Source organism: Centrocercus urophasianus, unplaced genomic scaffold, assembly GCF_019232065.1.
Source record: "Centrocercus urophasianus isolate 14NV4802_14NV808 unplaced genomic scaffold, USGS_Curo_1.0 seq_24, whole genome shotgun sequence".
In the NCBI taxonomy this organism is placed as follows: Eukaryota; Metazoa; Chordata; class Aves; order Galliformes; family Phasianidae; genus Centrocercus; species Centrocercus urophasianus.
In genome coordinates, this window is record NW_024884800.1 from 3,757,936 (window position 1) to 3,772,466 (window position 14,531).

General features: G+C 49.4%; 1 protein-coding gene across 1 annotated transcript in view; it reads right to left on the reverse strand.

The window, feature by feature from the left end:
• GPC4 (glypican 4) overlaps positions 1 to 14,254 on the reverse strand; it is a 60,750-nt gene extending 46,496 nt beyond the window's left edge. Inside the window, exon 1 of the mRNA XM_042824880.1 lies at positions 14,086 to 14,254. Within this exon, the coding sequence (XP_042680814.1) occupies positions 14,086 to 14,254 (169 nt within the window). The remainder of the gene's footprint in view (positions 1 to 14,085) is intronic.
• Between the last annotated feature and the right edge of the window lie 277 nt (positions 14,255 to 14,531).

Here is a 14,531-nt window from a genome sequence, read left to right on the forward strand (position 1 = left end):
CTTTCTTGGGCGCTGGATGGCCACGTGCCCACAGCACAGCATCTCTTCGGTACCCTCACCCCTCAAGCTGAATTATCCACCTCTTGTGCAGGTCACCAAGAGGCAGCAAACACGCTTTACCAGATGTGGGTTTTATCACCTCAGCTCCAACTACTCTTTTCTTTACAGGACTCCTGTTTTTTAAGCTTTTATCAGATCGCTGTGATTACAAAAGCTTCCCTTATGTGCTCAAAAGCTCCTATAAAACCTCTAGTTCAAGGTTTATTTGGCCTAGGTGTTTTTCAACTTGGAGGGACGACTTACAGACATGAGCAATTTGTCCATGTGCTTTGACCACTTGTTCAGTGAGCTCAAACTGCATCTGCCTTCCCAGCAAAATTCCATAAACTCACTGACCAAAAGACGTTCTTTTAAGAATACTTATTTAAAGGGGGGGGGGGAAGACCTTGCAGCAAAAAGGAAGTTTCAATTACTTTGTGCAATCAAGCAGAAAAATTAAGATCTAAGCACACTTTATTAGCTCTGACAAGCAAATGTTGGTGCCTTTGTTTCTGATGTGTGCAAAACTTTTACTGAGTGTGTGTGTGTGTGTGTTTTTGGGTTTGTGGGTGGTTTTTTCTTTTTGTTTTTGCTTATTTTTTTTTGGCTTTAATAACTTTTAAGCCACAGAAATACCCTTTCTCCATCTTCTCTTTGTTACAGCTGGGTTGTGCAAAGGCGTTCAAAGTAAGGAACTGACACAGAGCTATCGCAAAACAGCTGATTCTTCTCTAAGCATCCTCGAACATTTCCATGTGTCAATGCTACTTCACAACCACATTCATCTATCTAAAATCCACATGAATAAGCGTTTTCCCCTGCCTACAGAGTTTGCCAAGCACAGTAACAGTGCAGATAACTTCAGAATTTATAGCAAGTTAAGAGACACTGGAAAGAGATACACAAAAGGCTGACTCTTCTCAGATGTATTTTGCATCCATACTTTCTTCCAAGATGGCCTGGCTCTTAAGAAGCATTTAACATTCAGTTTGTAGCCTGCTGCACAGGGGCGACCAAAGAGCTCTGAGGAAGCACACATATAGACAACAGTGCCTGCAATGAAAGGGTTGTGGCTCCTCTAGAAATAAGATTTTTTTGGGGGGGGGGTCCACAAGTTTAGAGAGCTCAGGAGAGCTGCTATTCACCACGAGGCTCAGCCTGAGACACAACTGCCTTCACCAGCTCATGGCTATCTGTTCCCCAGGGCTGCAAGGCGGTACAGCAGTCAGTCTTTCCAGCTTCAAGGACCAAAAAGCCCCATTTGCTTAGAAAACAACATTCAGTCCAAGAGCAGGTCCTGGCAGACAGAAATGAAACTTCAGTTATAAGCTGAATGTTTTCCATGAGACATTTTCCACGAGCCAGGGGAAGGTAAGGCATTCACTCTGCACCATGCCTTCTGTTCCCCAGCTATTTCCCCAGTTCAGCTCAGCACAGGACAAGCTTCTCAGCCCAAACACCAGCTAACATCTCTCTCTGTGGCACACCAGACATACAGCTTGTCCAGGTTTTGGACGCAGTGTTTCAGATGGGATGCTACACTTGCAAAGGATACAGAGCAGATCACCCTCTCCTGGTGTCACGCTTAGCAGTAGCTACCATGACATGCAATGGGCTCTCTGCATCTCTCAGATACTCATAACCCATGATCCAGCTTGAGAAAGCTGTGTTGTTTTGGCAGGAGGCACATCAAGAGCATTACAAGGAGCATCCAAGCCAGCTTAAATGGGAGGGTGTTTGTCCAAGCATATTCCATTTCTCCATATTGCCAACAGCTCAAATGAAACAAAACTCACCCCAAGTTAACTCACCGACACAAGGACTTACAGCCTTGCTCCACTCACCAACAACATCAGCAGGCCAGAGATGGCCATAAACACCACATTTCCTCTACAGAAACAGACCAACCATAGCATTCACCATCTCCACTACACCTTGAGGTGTGCCACAACACAGCTCTCATCCAACCCAGCTGTCCGGGCCACCAGCAGGAAGGATACAAGGGAGGTTTCTGAGCAACTGGTGTATTATGGGGAAATCACTGCAAGGAAGATCATACACTGCCATTTACAGCAGGATGCTGCAATTGGACTCACCTCTTCAGCTTTATAGGTTAAAAACTCACACCTTTTGCAGTGGCAAAAGGCAGGAAAGAACATCTTCCTCAAAGGGAAAATCAGCACAAAAAAACAAGGAGGTGGGTCAGATTTAAATCTAAACAGGTCCACTGCACATCCATCCTAGGGCCGCTGTTTATAAGCAGAGAAAGGCAACTTTATACACAAAGATTGCACATTAGTGGTTCCTGGCTTTTCCCAGGAAGAAAAGCTGCTTTTCAGCTGAACTGCTAGTGTAAATATGACAAACCTTCAAACCACACATGGCTGAGCCCGAAATGTTACAGGGAGAAAGGCAAATAAGCAGCGCAACTGGAGATGGAAGAAGTCCCACACCAAAAACACAAGGTGACCTTTGAAACATCCTGAAACTGGGCCACCATGGGATAAAGCCATCCCTGCAGCCCCGTGACACCACAGGCAGTCCCTAGTGATGGTTTTGGAGGAAAAGTGCTGGGACCAGAGCACAGCCCCCAGCACTGGTGGCAATGCGAAGCACTGCCCACATCTCTCACATCTCAGCTTCATCTCTCCTTAAATGAATCACGTCGGAGCAAAGACCACAGCAGAGTTTGTAAATAAGCTTTTTTTTTTTTTTACCTGAAAAACGTGTTTTTAAGCCCTTGGCTGCTACTCACACCAAGCATTACTTTTCTAACTGCCCAGGTATCTGTTGTCCAAGGCGCCCAGCTCACACAAGCAGCGCACTGTGCTCAGCCCACATAATGTGACTTATGTCCAAAAACCATCTCGCTGGTGGAACAGACCCCTCATGTATTCCCCCAGCCTGGAATCAGGCAGCCATCTGTATTTGTGGAAAAGGTAACCTTGAGAGCTTTAACCCATCCAAGAGGCGAGAAGGGGGGTGGGAGAGAGGATTAAGATAAGGATATATCAGAATTAAAAATTCCCTCTTCCCTCCCCCATGGAGCCCTATCTGCCATCCCGTGCAGCTGTGAACACTGTGTTATCTGCCTGCGGGTTCACACCAGCACTCCTCCTCAATTAGCATAGATAGCTCTCAAATCCTTTCAACAATTTGTAAGCCAGCTTCTTTGCCACCAGCTTTGTTCAAGCAAAATTCTCCCAGGAGGGACTTGGAGGTCCCAGATGGAGGATGCAGAAGACAACTGCCCACATGGAGGGCTGGAGAGCACAGGAGACCATTTCAACTTCTTAAGACAATCCCGTCCTTCTGGTTTCCCCATTATAGAATTATTGAAGTTGGAAAAGATCCCAAGATCATTTAGTTCAACCCCAGCCCACCCCACCATGCCCATAGCCACGTCCCTCAGTGCCACATCTCCATGATTCTGGAACACCTCCAGGGAGGAGGACACCATCACATCTCTGGGCAGCCTGTGCCAATGCCTCACTGCTTTTTCAGAGAAGTAATTTTTCCTAATATCCAACCTGAACCTTCCATAGACCAACTTGAGGACATTACCTCTCATCCTATCAATGACACACCTTGCCCAGGAAGGTCTCCTGTCTGTAACTACCAAACTACTACAACTGTGGCACCAGCAGCATAGTGGACTCCTGGCCAGTGAGGTAGGAAAATAACCAGCCCAGCTGCCAGCATCTTATCTCCATTCGGGCTATTACTGGCAGATATCAAAAAAGTTCAATTTTGTTTTTGAAGCATGTCCCTGATCAGCCTGGCTCAGCGGGGGGAACTGCAAACAGACCTCTGCCATCCCTGTCCCAGGCAGCACAAAGTCCGCTCACAGAAAGGCAAATAGCACAGGGCAGCCCAAAGAGATTCAACAACAGCAAAATACTAGGAATACTATGGATACTAGGAAAAATTTCTCCTCTGAAAGAGTGCAAATGCATTGACACAGGCGGCACAGTGAGATGGCGGGGTCACCATCCATGGAGGTGTTCCAGAACCATGGAGATGTGACATTGAGGGACACAGTTGTAGGACTTGGGGATCTTAGTGGTCTTATCCAGTCTTCATGACCCTATGAAAATGCCCCTACCTGCATATCAGGGGCTGGTGAAGGAAAGGGACATAAATGCCAGCACCACCCTTAACCCATCCTGAGACAGTCAACAGTGCCAATGAGAGCTGGATTTTTTCCCAGTCCTTTTTAATAAGGGAGAGAATCTCCCTCCTTTCACCCCAAAGCAGGGCTGCTTTGTTACCCAGGCACCACCTGAGGCAACAGCACTCTATAAATGTTTGCAGCTAAGAAAAGAATGGAGGAAAGACAAGAAGTCAGTCCCACAGCAGGGAGGCATTTAGCAGCCCAATGCTGGCATAAAGCGACGCTGGCAGGGCTGAGACATGGCATCCCATGCATTGGGGTGTCCTCGTGGGGACAGACCTGTGCCATGAATGAACTGCGATAAGCGGGCCAAAAAAAGCACCCAAAGGCAGCCCCTCTCCTGTTCCCGTGCCATTTCCAAACAATGCCATTTTTCCAAAACAAAGTGTTTTGCAATCCTTGAGCAATCCTTTCCTTTTGAAATAAAAGTGAAATTTTCTTCGTTCTCCTCTAGGGCAGGCAAACACACAACCACAGCAGCAACCACCAGCTCCAAATACAGCCGCCCTGCAGACACAGCGCTGCACCGGCAGCTGCTCTCAGTGCCTCAGGAATGCTCCCAGGTTCAATTTTAACCTGGAATTTTCCTGCTCAACAGCTTGACTTCTTTTCTGCACCGAGTTCCCATAACCGAGGGATTCCACTCTATTCAACTCTTGGATGTTCTTAATTTGTTTCCCTAGAAGACGTTGCTTGGTGTCTCAGAATATTAAAACAGATGTACCACTAAGAAGCCAGAGTGTTGAAGACGACCTGCTTCTCACAGCAACATACAGATCTTAGCAAAGGCATGGGAAAAGTGACTCCACAGCAAAATGCAACCAAAGCCAGTAACGTGATTTGCTCCAAAAGAAATGGAGATGAATCAAACCCGAAGGAAGCAGATTTCATGGCTGTGTTAACTGCCCTGCAGCACTTCAAACTGCCAGTCCAAAGGCAATATACAGTAGAATTTACATTCTGCGGTCATTCAGCCACTCGTGTGGTGCAAAAGGCCTGCACTTGAAAATAAAAACCTATTGAAAACATTTCTGGAAGAGATTCACTGTTTAAAAAACAAACCAAACAAAACACCCACGAGCTGAGACCGAGCAATGCAGTCACAGAAAACAGGGATGGATGCAGCTCAGTGCATATTGGTGGGGCAACATGAAGGGTTAAAGTTCGTGGTGGCCTCATGCAGCAAGAGCATGGAGGCTCTATTTAGGAATCAGAAATAAGGAATTTTGCCAGTTTTTACCCCTGATAAATCCGCATTCCAATCTGTCAGCTATCTTGTTATCCCCAGAGCTGCTGAAGTGTCTCTGGCTGTAACCACGCATGACTCCAGCTTTGAGTAATGGAAATAAAGTATGCGTCCTGAAACTGCGGCGTTCCTTTCCCAACCCCAGAGGAAGAAATGGACCCCGAGCAGCTCAGGGCCTTGGTGCAGGCAGCAGGAATGCTGCACACCCCATGCCCTCAGCTGCAGGGTTTCACCCCAGCAACCCCACATGGGAGAGGATACCTCAACGTTTTAAAGAAGATGCCAAGTTTTCACCTAATTCAGCAGCTTTGATCGTCCTCAGTAACAAACAAATACCGTTCTACATTCACAGGTCCAGTTTGGCTGGCAATTCATAACCTGCAAACATTTGGAAGCAGTATTGTAAAATTAAACAAAGCTATCATTTACAGGAAACCCTGCCTCGAGTACAAATTATAGAGTTGTTAAGTTTATCTGGCAATGCCTTGCCCCTGAGTGCTATATAATTATTCCTAAATCTTTCAGGAAAGAATGCAAATATTTTAAAGCCGTAATTCACTGACAAGGAGGAAGTCCCATTTAACCTTTTGTGCATATTTTGATACCTAGAAATTAACCCTTCCTCACCACAACTATTCCTGGTGAGCTCGCTGAGCTCTCTGCAGCTTTAGGATTGCTGGAAAACACCAGCCCTGGAGCCAGGCGTGCCAGTTCCTGCACGGAGCCTTCCCGGTAAGGGAGGTTTCTGCTGCTGAAAAGGCTGCTGTTCTGGCAATCCCTTATAAAGGAGCCTTTAACAGAGCAGAGAGTTATGCAAAGTTCTGCTCTCTGCATCTCTTCAGCAGGGTGGGTTCAATGGGGCAGAACAGCCCCGAGCTCCATCCGTTTGCTGTTCCAACCAGCCACATCTCCCCTGCCCGCCAAGCCACCGCTCTCCAATTAACCCACGCTAATCACCCAAAGCCACATGGCTGAGAACGGTGCCACCTCTCTCACAACGCAGCCCCTGTTAAAAACCACCCAGACCCAAACCTTGTCAAAAGGCAGCACTTGGGCTATTGTGTGCTCTGCCAAGCAGCATTATTTATTTACAGAGCTCAGCGCTGGGCTGTGTCCCCCAGCAGTTTCCAGCACCGCTGCTCAGGTAGCAGCAGCTGCCGCTGGCTGTGCACCAACACCACCCTTCCTTCACTCACACATGAAAAGCAAACGTGGCTGCACCAAGGTGAGGCGTCCAACTAACCCAGGAATGTCACAGAATCACAGCACAGCTTGGGTTGGAAGGAACCTTGAAGATCATTCTGTCCCGACCCCCCCTTGGCATGGGCAGGATGCCGAACAACCTCAGTGGTGCAGATTGGTGCTTCCAATGCTCAACAGACCCTGGGTTTTTCTGCTGGTGGAAGCAGGTTGATGGATTTCCATCCTCACCGCTAGCTAAAACCAACAGTTCTTAGTACAAACATAAACACTGCACTGAGAAATCACCCAAAATGGATTGAAACCCCACTGTGTGAAGAAGCCCAGATGACCCAAACCATTACCTGTCTCTTTCAGAGGCTTCAGTAAGGCGCTGTGACTCTGTCACTGTGCCTGCAGAGTGGACACAGCCCAGATTTATGGCCCCCACACCACCTCTGGGCTACAGTGGGATGCTATGAAACCAAACTGACAAGTCACTGTGCTAAAGGAAAGCTCTCTCATTATGAGAGCTAATGAAAGCCAACCACAATTATTATGTAAACAGCGCTGAATCACAAGCAGATGCTATCGAAGCCATTTTTTCCCCCCAGTAAGAAGAAAAGCACATGGTCCCATGGCATCCACAGCTAAGTGCCTGCATGGAGCCAAATTCAGTTTGTTTGCTTTCCTTCAGCCCAAACATGAGCAGCAGCACTGCTCTACCCTTATCTGCACACGGGGTTTGTGCCCTGCCGTGGGACCAGCATCACCTCGTGGGACCAGCATCACCTCGTTCTGTCCTCAGGCCTGCTGCCACCTCAGCACTGTGCACAGCAGGCGCTGCAGGAGCACACCTTGCCTGGCACCACCAGCACCCATGATCAGCAGTCTGCAGACACACACTGCTGCCCCCATGCCCCAGAAAAAGGGCAGACCCAAGCTACAGAAACAGTCCATTATCCTCCTGCAACCTCAGTGGGAACAAAAAAAGTATAATAATAAACCTTACACAACTCAGAGCAAAGGCAAAGCCAGATACCCACACACACCTGGCAAGGGAACTCGCATGCAGCAGGTTTCTAATTGTTCTGGTGCCTTTGATCACAGTGATGCCCTGTCCTCTCATGGGAATGGACCAAGGAAACCCAGGATATGTGCATGAGGTTGTTTCCCCCCTCACTGCTATCACACAAAGCCTTACCCTATCTCAGGGAAATTTCTTTGTAACAGCACCCACTGGAGCTGGGCAAAGCTGTTTGCTCTTTCATTTTCCATGAGGCAAAGTTACCTTCTGAGCTGACAAACAAACAAAAAGGCACCTTGTGAAGCAGCTCCCTGAAGCCAGATGGCTAAAAGGCACTCCAACAAGATCCTCGTGTTTGTAGAAATAGCAAAAAGCAGTGTTTCCAACCAGTAAAATCCTGGCTCCATCCTTATATTGAATCCAAACAAGCTCTGCTCTTCAGAAAGGGAAACAAAATGGACAGCGCAGAGAAGCAAAGAGTTTGTGTTAAAACCCTTGTAATCTTCTTAAAACACCATTATTAAAACCTGCAGCACCAGCCAAGAGTGATTTATCATTGCCTGTCATCACACCCTGCAGCACGGGGATTTTTATACCTAACAGTCAGTGCTACCAAGCTCCAGCCCCAACACATCATTTCTTAAAGCTGGCTCTTTTCTGCCAGAAAAATCCCCAAATCCAGAAGAGTTTTTGGGGATGCCAGCCACGCAGGGCGATGCGACCCAGCACCAAGCAGCGAGCTTGGCATCTGCAGGACCCAAAACTGAGGTGTTTTGAAGCAGGAGGATGTTATAAGTCAATGTAGGTAAACAATACACAGACAGTTATTCCAGCTTCTTTCTGAAGAAGAATCAATGGGCCATGAAGACTTGGGCTGCCTCTTCCGAAGGCACCATGAGGCACCTGGATCTCACAGAGCTCTCTGAAATCCAGACACCCTGACATTTGGGGTTTTCCTATGAAGCTGTTTCTCTCACACACCCCAAATCACCAGCAATTTCTAGAATAGCACAACAAACCACAAGAGGTTAAACCTCCTGCACTGCACTTAAACTAACCTAACTGTGACCCCAGGAAAGGAACAGCCATTGGATGTTGTGGTTCTGTAGAAACTCAATTACCAAAGCCAATTTCCTATGAGTATTTGAAAAAAAGAAAAAAAAAAAAAAAAGAAGGAAGAAAAGCAGCAACAATGCCGACAATGTGTATGGGCCACATATTTTCACCTCCTGAAAGCTGGCCCGTAAAAGATCAGTTCCTATTCCCACAGAAATGTTGAAACATATTTTAAACATTTCATCATTGTTTGCTCCCATCTGAATTTGCTTAAAATCCAGACAATTCTCAACTCCTCAATTGGAAACATTAAGAGAAATGCTCCCTCAAAATCCTTTGGTCCGGGCAGATGAGAGAAGGATGGACAATCCCAAAACCTCTGCTGGAAAGGGAAAGTAGTCCATGAAACACTAAGGAAAGTCTTTAGACTAGGAAGCAGGTGAGACAGCCCCTAACAAAGTCATTCTTTTTTAATTAAAATGCTTGGCAATTTAAAATAACAATAAAGGAGGCAGCAGCTTCCTACCAGAGATGCACAAAACCCAGCAAACAGACTGGAAGAGGTTGCTACAGGGGAGCTCACAAGGTAATTCAGGGAGCAGGGGCGAGAATTCAAGAGTTTTCCTGAGCCCTCACATTGCTTAGCAATGGAAGAAGGAAGTTATCTTCATAATCTCAGAAGAAAGAGAAAGCAGAAGGAATGCGAGGAATGCGAGGAGGTTATTGCCCCGGAGACCAGCGCTGGCAGCCCCCCGCCCCCAGGAGCTGGAGGGGGGGGCACAGAGCTTTTTGGTTAACAAGGACTTCCTTGGAAAGGGGAAAAAAAAAAAAAAGAAAAAGGAAAAAAAAGGCAAGCAGAACAAAAGCAGGGAATTGAGTCCCGAGGATCGCTCTTTTTTGGAAGGAGGTGAAAGATTTTGCAGCAGACACAGCAGCGCTTTCCAGGGAGTGGTGGGGTCACCAACCATGGTGGTGTTCCAGAACTGTGGGGATGTGGCACTGAGGGATGTGGGGATGAGCACAGTGAGGTGGGTTGGGGCTGGACTTGGACATCTTAGTGGTCCTTTCTAACCTTAATGATCCTACCATTCTGCCATGATTCTCCATCACGGTGCTGCCCAAACCTTCTCTATCAACACACAGCCCTGGCTGCACCCCAGAGACAAACACATTGCCCACACCCAAGACAGCAGCTGCCAGCCCACCCCACCTCCACACACACCAGCACCCTGCTGGGACCCTTCCAGCCTCCATCATTGCCTACCTACACCTCCAAGGAAAAAAAAAAAAAAAAGCCTCATCTGAGACCTTCTCCCACCAGGGTCACCTCACACCCACAGCTCACAGCCCCATTTCAGCCTAAGCATTCCCTGCTCCTAGCCCAGAAGGGATGCACACACAGTGCAGGGAGACACAGCATCCCACAGCACGGCAGCTCTGCCCGGCGCCTCGCTCTGCTGCAGTCTCAGGGAGAATAAAAAGCCTGTTGACATACGAAAGCCACAGAAAATCTCCCTGAAATTACAAAACAGTCCTAAAAACATTGTGCAGGAGGCCTGAGCTGCACAGTGTACACACTCCCATTCAGCCTTTTAAAAAAACAGCTACACGTCTAAGGAAACATCTGATAATTAAGGCGATTTTAACAATAGATAATCATTTGACTATGAATCGTACGGAATGTAACGACTGCTTATTCTGGCAGAAAAAACAGAACTTTCTATGAAGCATCTGCCAAGGAAAACGATACTCCCACTCAGCCCGGACCGCGGTTGCCGGTAACCACACAGTGCACGAGGACACAACGTGCTGCTGTAGCGGAGCAGCCCTGCAAGCTGCCGGAGCGCAGCGCAGCCCCGGCTTCTCTCTGCCCCATCTCCAGCAGTCTCTCTGCTCCCGGGCCGGTGCTCGCACGCTGCCAGCTGCCCCCCGCTGCTCCCAGTTGCTCGATGACATTAAAAGCGGCTAAAAATACATCCAGGGTTTTGCTCATTTGCTTTTCCGAGCTCGCCACAAGGATGTTCTCCAACGGTTTCCTCCCAGCCCATGGACAATAGTTCTATTAATGCACCCCAGGGTGGGAGACAGCAGTCCCGGCTCCATCAGGCAGCCAGGCACACCTGCAGGCAGAGTGTGAGGAGCATGCAGTGCTCCCTGGGGCCAGTCCCTACCCCAGAGCCCCTCAGTGCCCACAGCCCAGCGTTTCCATTGCTCAGGAGGGCACAGCTGGGTGACGCAGTGGTGACAGCACTCAGGTGACAACGGGGCAGCAGGGCACTCCTCCAGCAGATTCAGGCAAGATCCTAAAAGCCCAAAGCTGAGGGGCCAAGTGATTCCTCAGCCACAAGGAAAAGAACCTCTCCCATGCACCACCAGACACACCTATTCCATGAGATTGGATTAAATGAGAAATAGAAGCATCGCTCCTAAGATTGCAGAGCTCTGCCTGCTTGCAGCCACCTAAAAGCCAATGTTTTCCAAATCTGCCTCAAGAACTCCTCTAAAACCTCCACACGAGGAAATGAAGAGATGGGAACACATTACACCTCCACAGGGCTCCCCCAGGTTAACAGATGATACCTTCCACCAATCAGAGAGAGCTTTTTTCCCTTTTAATTGGGGAAAAGAAACACCTCCTTCCTACAGCTCGCAGGAAAAGGGAAGAGATTTCCACGAGTCCAATGCCTTGGATCAAGAAGGAGCCTCAGCTCAAAGGAACGCTGGGTTTTTGGTTTTAAATCACAGCCACACACTGGGATCTCAGGGATGCCACCATCCCCACCACCAATTCACTTCCTATCCAACACCAACAGAGATGCTCTCAATGCCAATCCTCCACACCAGGCAGCTCTAAGTGCAACAGAAGCAAGACCGCACATCACCGTGACACAAAGTATCACAGGGCCATAGGGCAGAAGCTCCTACAGACCTCATTTTAGGAAAATCCCAGCGCGCATTCCTCCTGGATGTATCTCTTTACACTTCCAACACCAGGTTTAAATGAAAGGAAACAATTTCTCTGCTTTCCTTGCTACAAAGAACAGGTTGTACACCTCTCATGGAGCAAGGAGCTGACCAGCTGTGCGCTTCTTTCAGAAATGCCCACTTACATCAGCAAGATATAATTAAAATACATGATATTACCTGCCATTTACATATTCTAAACCTAATCTAAATAAATATTAACTCAAACTCCTAGGTAATTATGCACAAGGAATACCCATTTGATCCAACCAGAACAGCAATGGTGTGGATAAAATAAAAAAAAAATAAAACATCAGCCCATTGCAGCACAATGTTGCACTAACCTGCTGCTCTGGAAGAACATAAATAGGGTGAAATACCCACACGAGATGCCCCCACGTCCTAGAAGGACTCCTGCACCCACCAAGTGAGGACATGTCCCACTTGCTGTCACACAGCTCGTTGCAGAGATGTCTCTGCCCACACTGCTGCATGTTGACAACTCGAGGCCACCAGATCTGTAGGCTGGGTAAGCCCCGCTCTGAGAGCAGAGAAACCCTACAAAAAGCAGTTTGCTACAGCCTGTAGGGCACCTTTCTGGAGACACATGAAGAAGTCTGGCTGTGCACCATGATCTGAAGCAGTTCTGCAGGAGGATGGGAGAGAGCCAAGCAAACCAGCACTGAAACGTAAAGCAGAACCCAACAGAGCTGGGCTCCTTCCCTCACACACATCACCTCAGAGCACATCGCCTTCAGCTGAATCACCCATGGAGACCAAAGGTCTGGCTGATGACTCATTTTTGGAGGCACGATGTGCACTGCAGACCTTCTGTACCCATGTCACACCTCAGCCCCCATGAGGGTCACAGGAGACACCTGGCAGTGCTCACAAATCCCAAAGCAGCAGGATGAGCTGTGAGCACCTCTTCGTTTGCATACAATGGCTGAGGAGCAGCCCAAGGGGGGGGTCAGGAGCCTTTTAACACCACACACACCAAAACCACCACATCTGCAGGGGAATATGAAACTGCAGCAGGTGTTGCACCCCACGCTAGGTTTAACTCCAAGGGCAGCAGCATTCAAGGCACGTTGCACTTTCAAGGAGCACACAGTGCACTGCATTTAGAGCCTTCCACCAAGCCTTTTAACACAGAACTGCAGAGGACCTGTTGCAGCTGCAGTTTTCCCACATCCCCAGCACAGTGACATAACCCAGGTGGTGTGTTCAGCGTGGCACAGCAGAAAGCCCCTTACCTTACCTTGCTCCTCGCACATCTCTGAGCCCTCCTTACAAAAGGTCAGCTTCACGAGCACTGCTACCAGGATCCAACCTGACATCACCCAGAGATCACCTTAAATACCATTCTATGAGATAAGGACTGGGACAAACCTTCCAGACACCGGGGTTGCAAGGAAACGTGCCTATGTGCAGCTCCTCAAATCAAAGATAAACCCATTTATTAGAGACCTTCCCAAAGCAGGGAGGCGGAGAAAGTGTTTTAACTGCAACCGGTCAGACGTTTCTCATTAAAATATTTCTTGGAGAAGTGAACAGGCCCTCAATTTCACTCAGTCACGGGAGAAAAGAGAACCATTAGCCTGCCAATATAAAAGTGCATCCGATTGAAATCATTTCAAGGATAACGCATGCGGAACTGGAGGGAGCGCCAATGCTAAAGATTACCCCCAACTTCTCTATCCGCCATCTAAAGGTATTTACTTGGGGTCTGTCTGTGTTGTGACAGCGTCCCAGACTGAAATGAATGCCTCTAACACTCCACATTTTTGAACCATTCAGTCATGCATTTTTGTTATTGTTAAAAGTAGTGCGAAATTGCAGTGCATGAGCCGGAGTCCTTGGTGGTCTCCGAGGATTCCAGCTAAAAAGGCACTTCCTTTGTTCCGCGGAGAATGCGGTCCAGTAGGTCATTCAGAAGGGGAAATAAAAGCAGCAGCCCTGGGAGGGAGACGAAGGATGAAACAAAAAGAATGAAATGTTTTGGGTGTGAGCACATTAGCTACCATTTCCTACGGCTGCCGGCTGCGAGCACTCCTGTCCCCGGGATGCGCGAGTACCTCGGGATGGGGGGGAAAAAAAAAACAACCAAGGAGGAGGAAAAAAAGAAAAAAAAAAGGAAAGAAAGAAAAAGAAATCATTTCGCTGAGACTTCGCCCGCCTGTACCGGGACGGCTCCGGGGGGGAAACGGCGGCCGCAGCACCGCCTGCGGGAGAGAGCGAGCCGGCAACAGGCGCGGGCCCGGCCCGGCTGAGCTCGGGGAGCCGCACCGGGATCCGGAGCCGCAGCCCGGCAGCGGGAAGGCAGCGCACCCCGCGGAGCCCGGCCCGGCGGAGCGCGGGGCTCCGAGCACAAAGGAGCCGCGATCCTCCCCGACTCACCGCTGATCTCGTGGCTGGGCGCTTCGCTCTGGCTGAAGCCTTTGGCGGCGTAGAGCCTCCGCACTTCGGAGCAACTTTTAGCGCGGGGCTCGGCGGCCAGAAGCAGCGGCAGGCTGAGGGCGGCTAAAGTGCAGACGAGGGACGGCAGGGAGCCCCCCCGCCGCCGCATGGCGCGGGGGGGGGGGGGGGGGCCGCCGGGGCCGCGGCCGGGGGAGCGCGGCCCGAAGCCGGAGCCGGCCCTCCGCCGAGCCCGCGCCGCGCAGGAGCCGCGCCCGCTGCCGTGCACCCCGCTCCTCTCCGCCGCGGCTCCGCTCCGCTGGGCCGTGCGTGCGGCGGCGCTCTGCAAACTTGGCCCGGCAGGAAGCACATGGGGTGGTGGTGGTGGTGGTGGAGGAGGAGGTGGAGGAGGAGGGAGAGGGAGGAGGAGGGAGAGGGAGGCGGGGAGG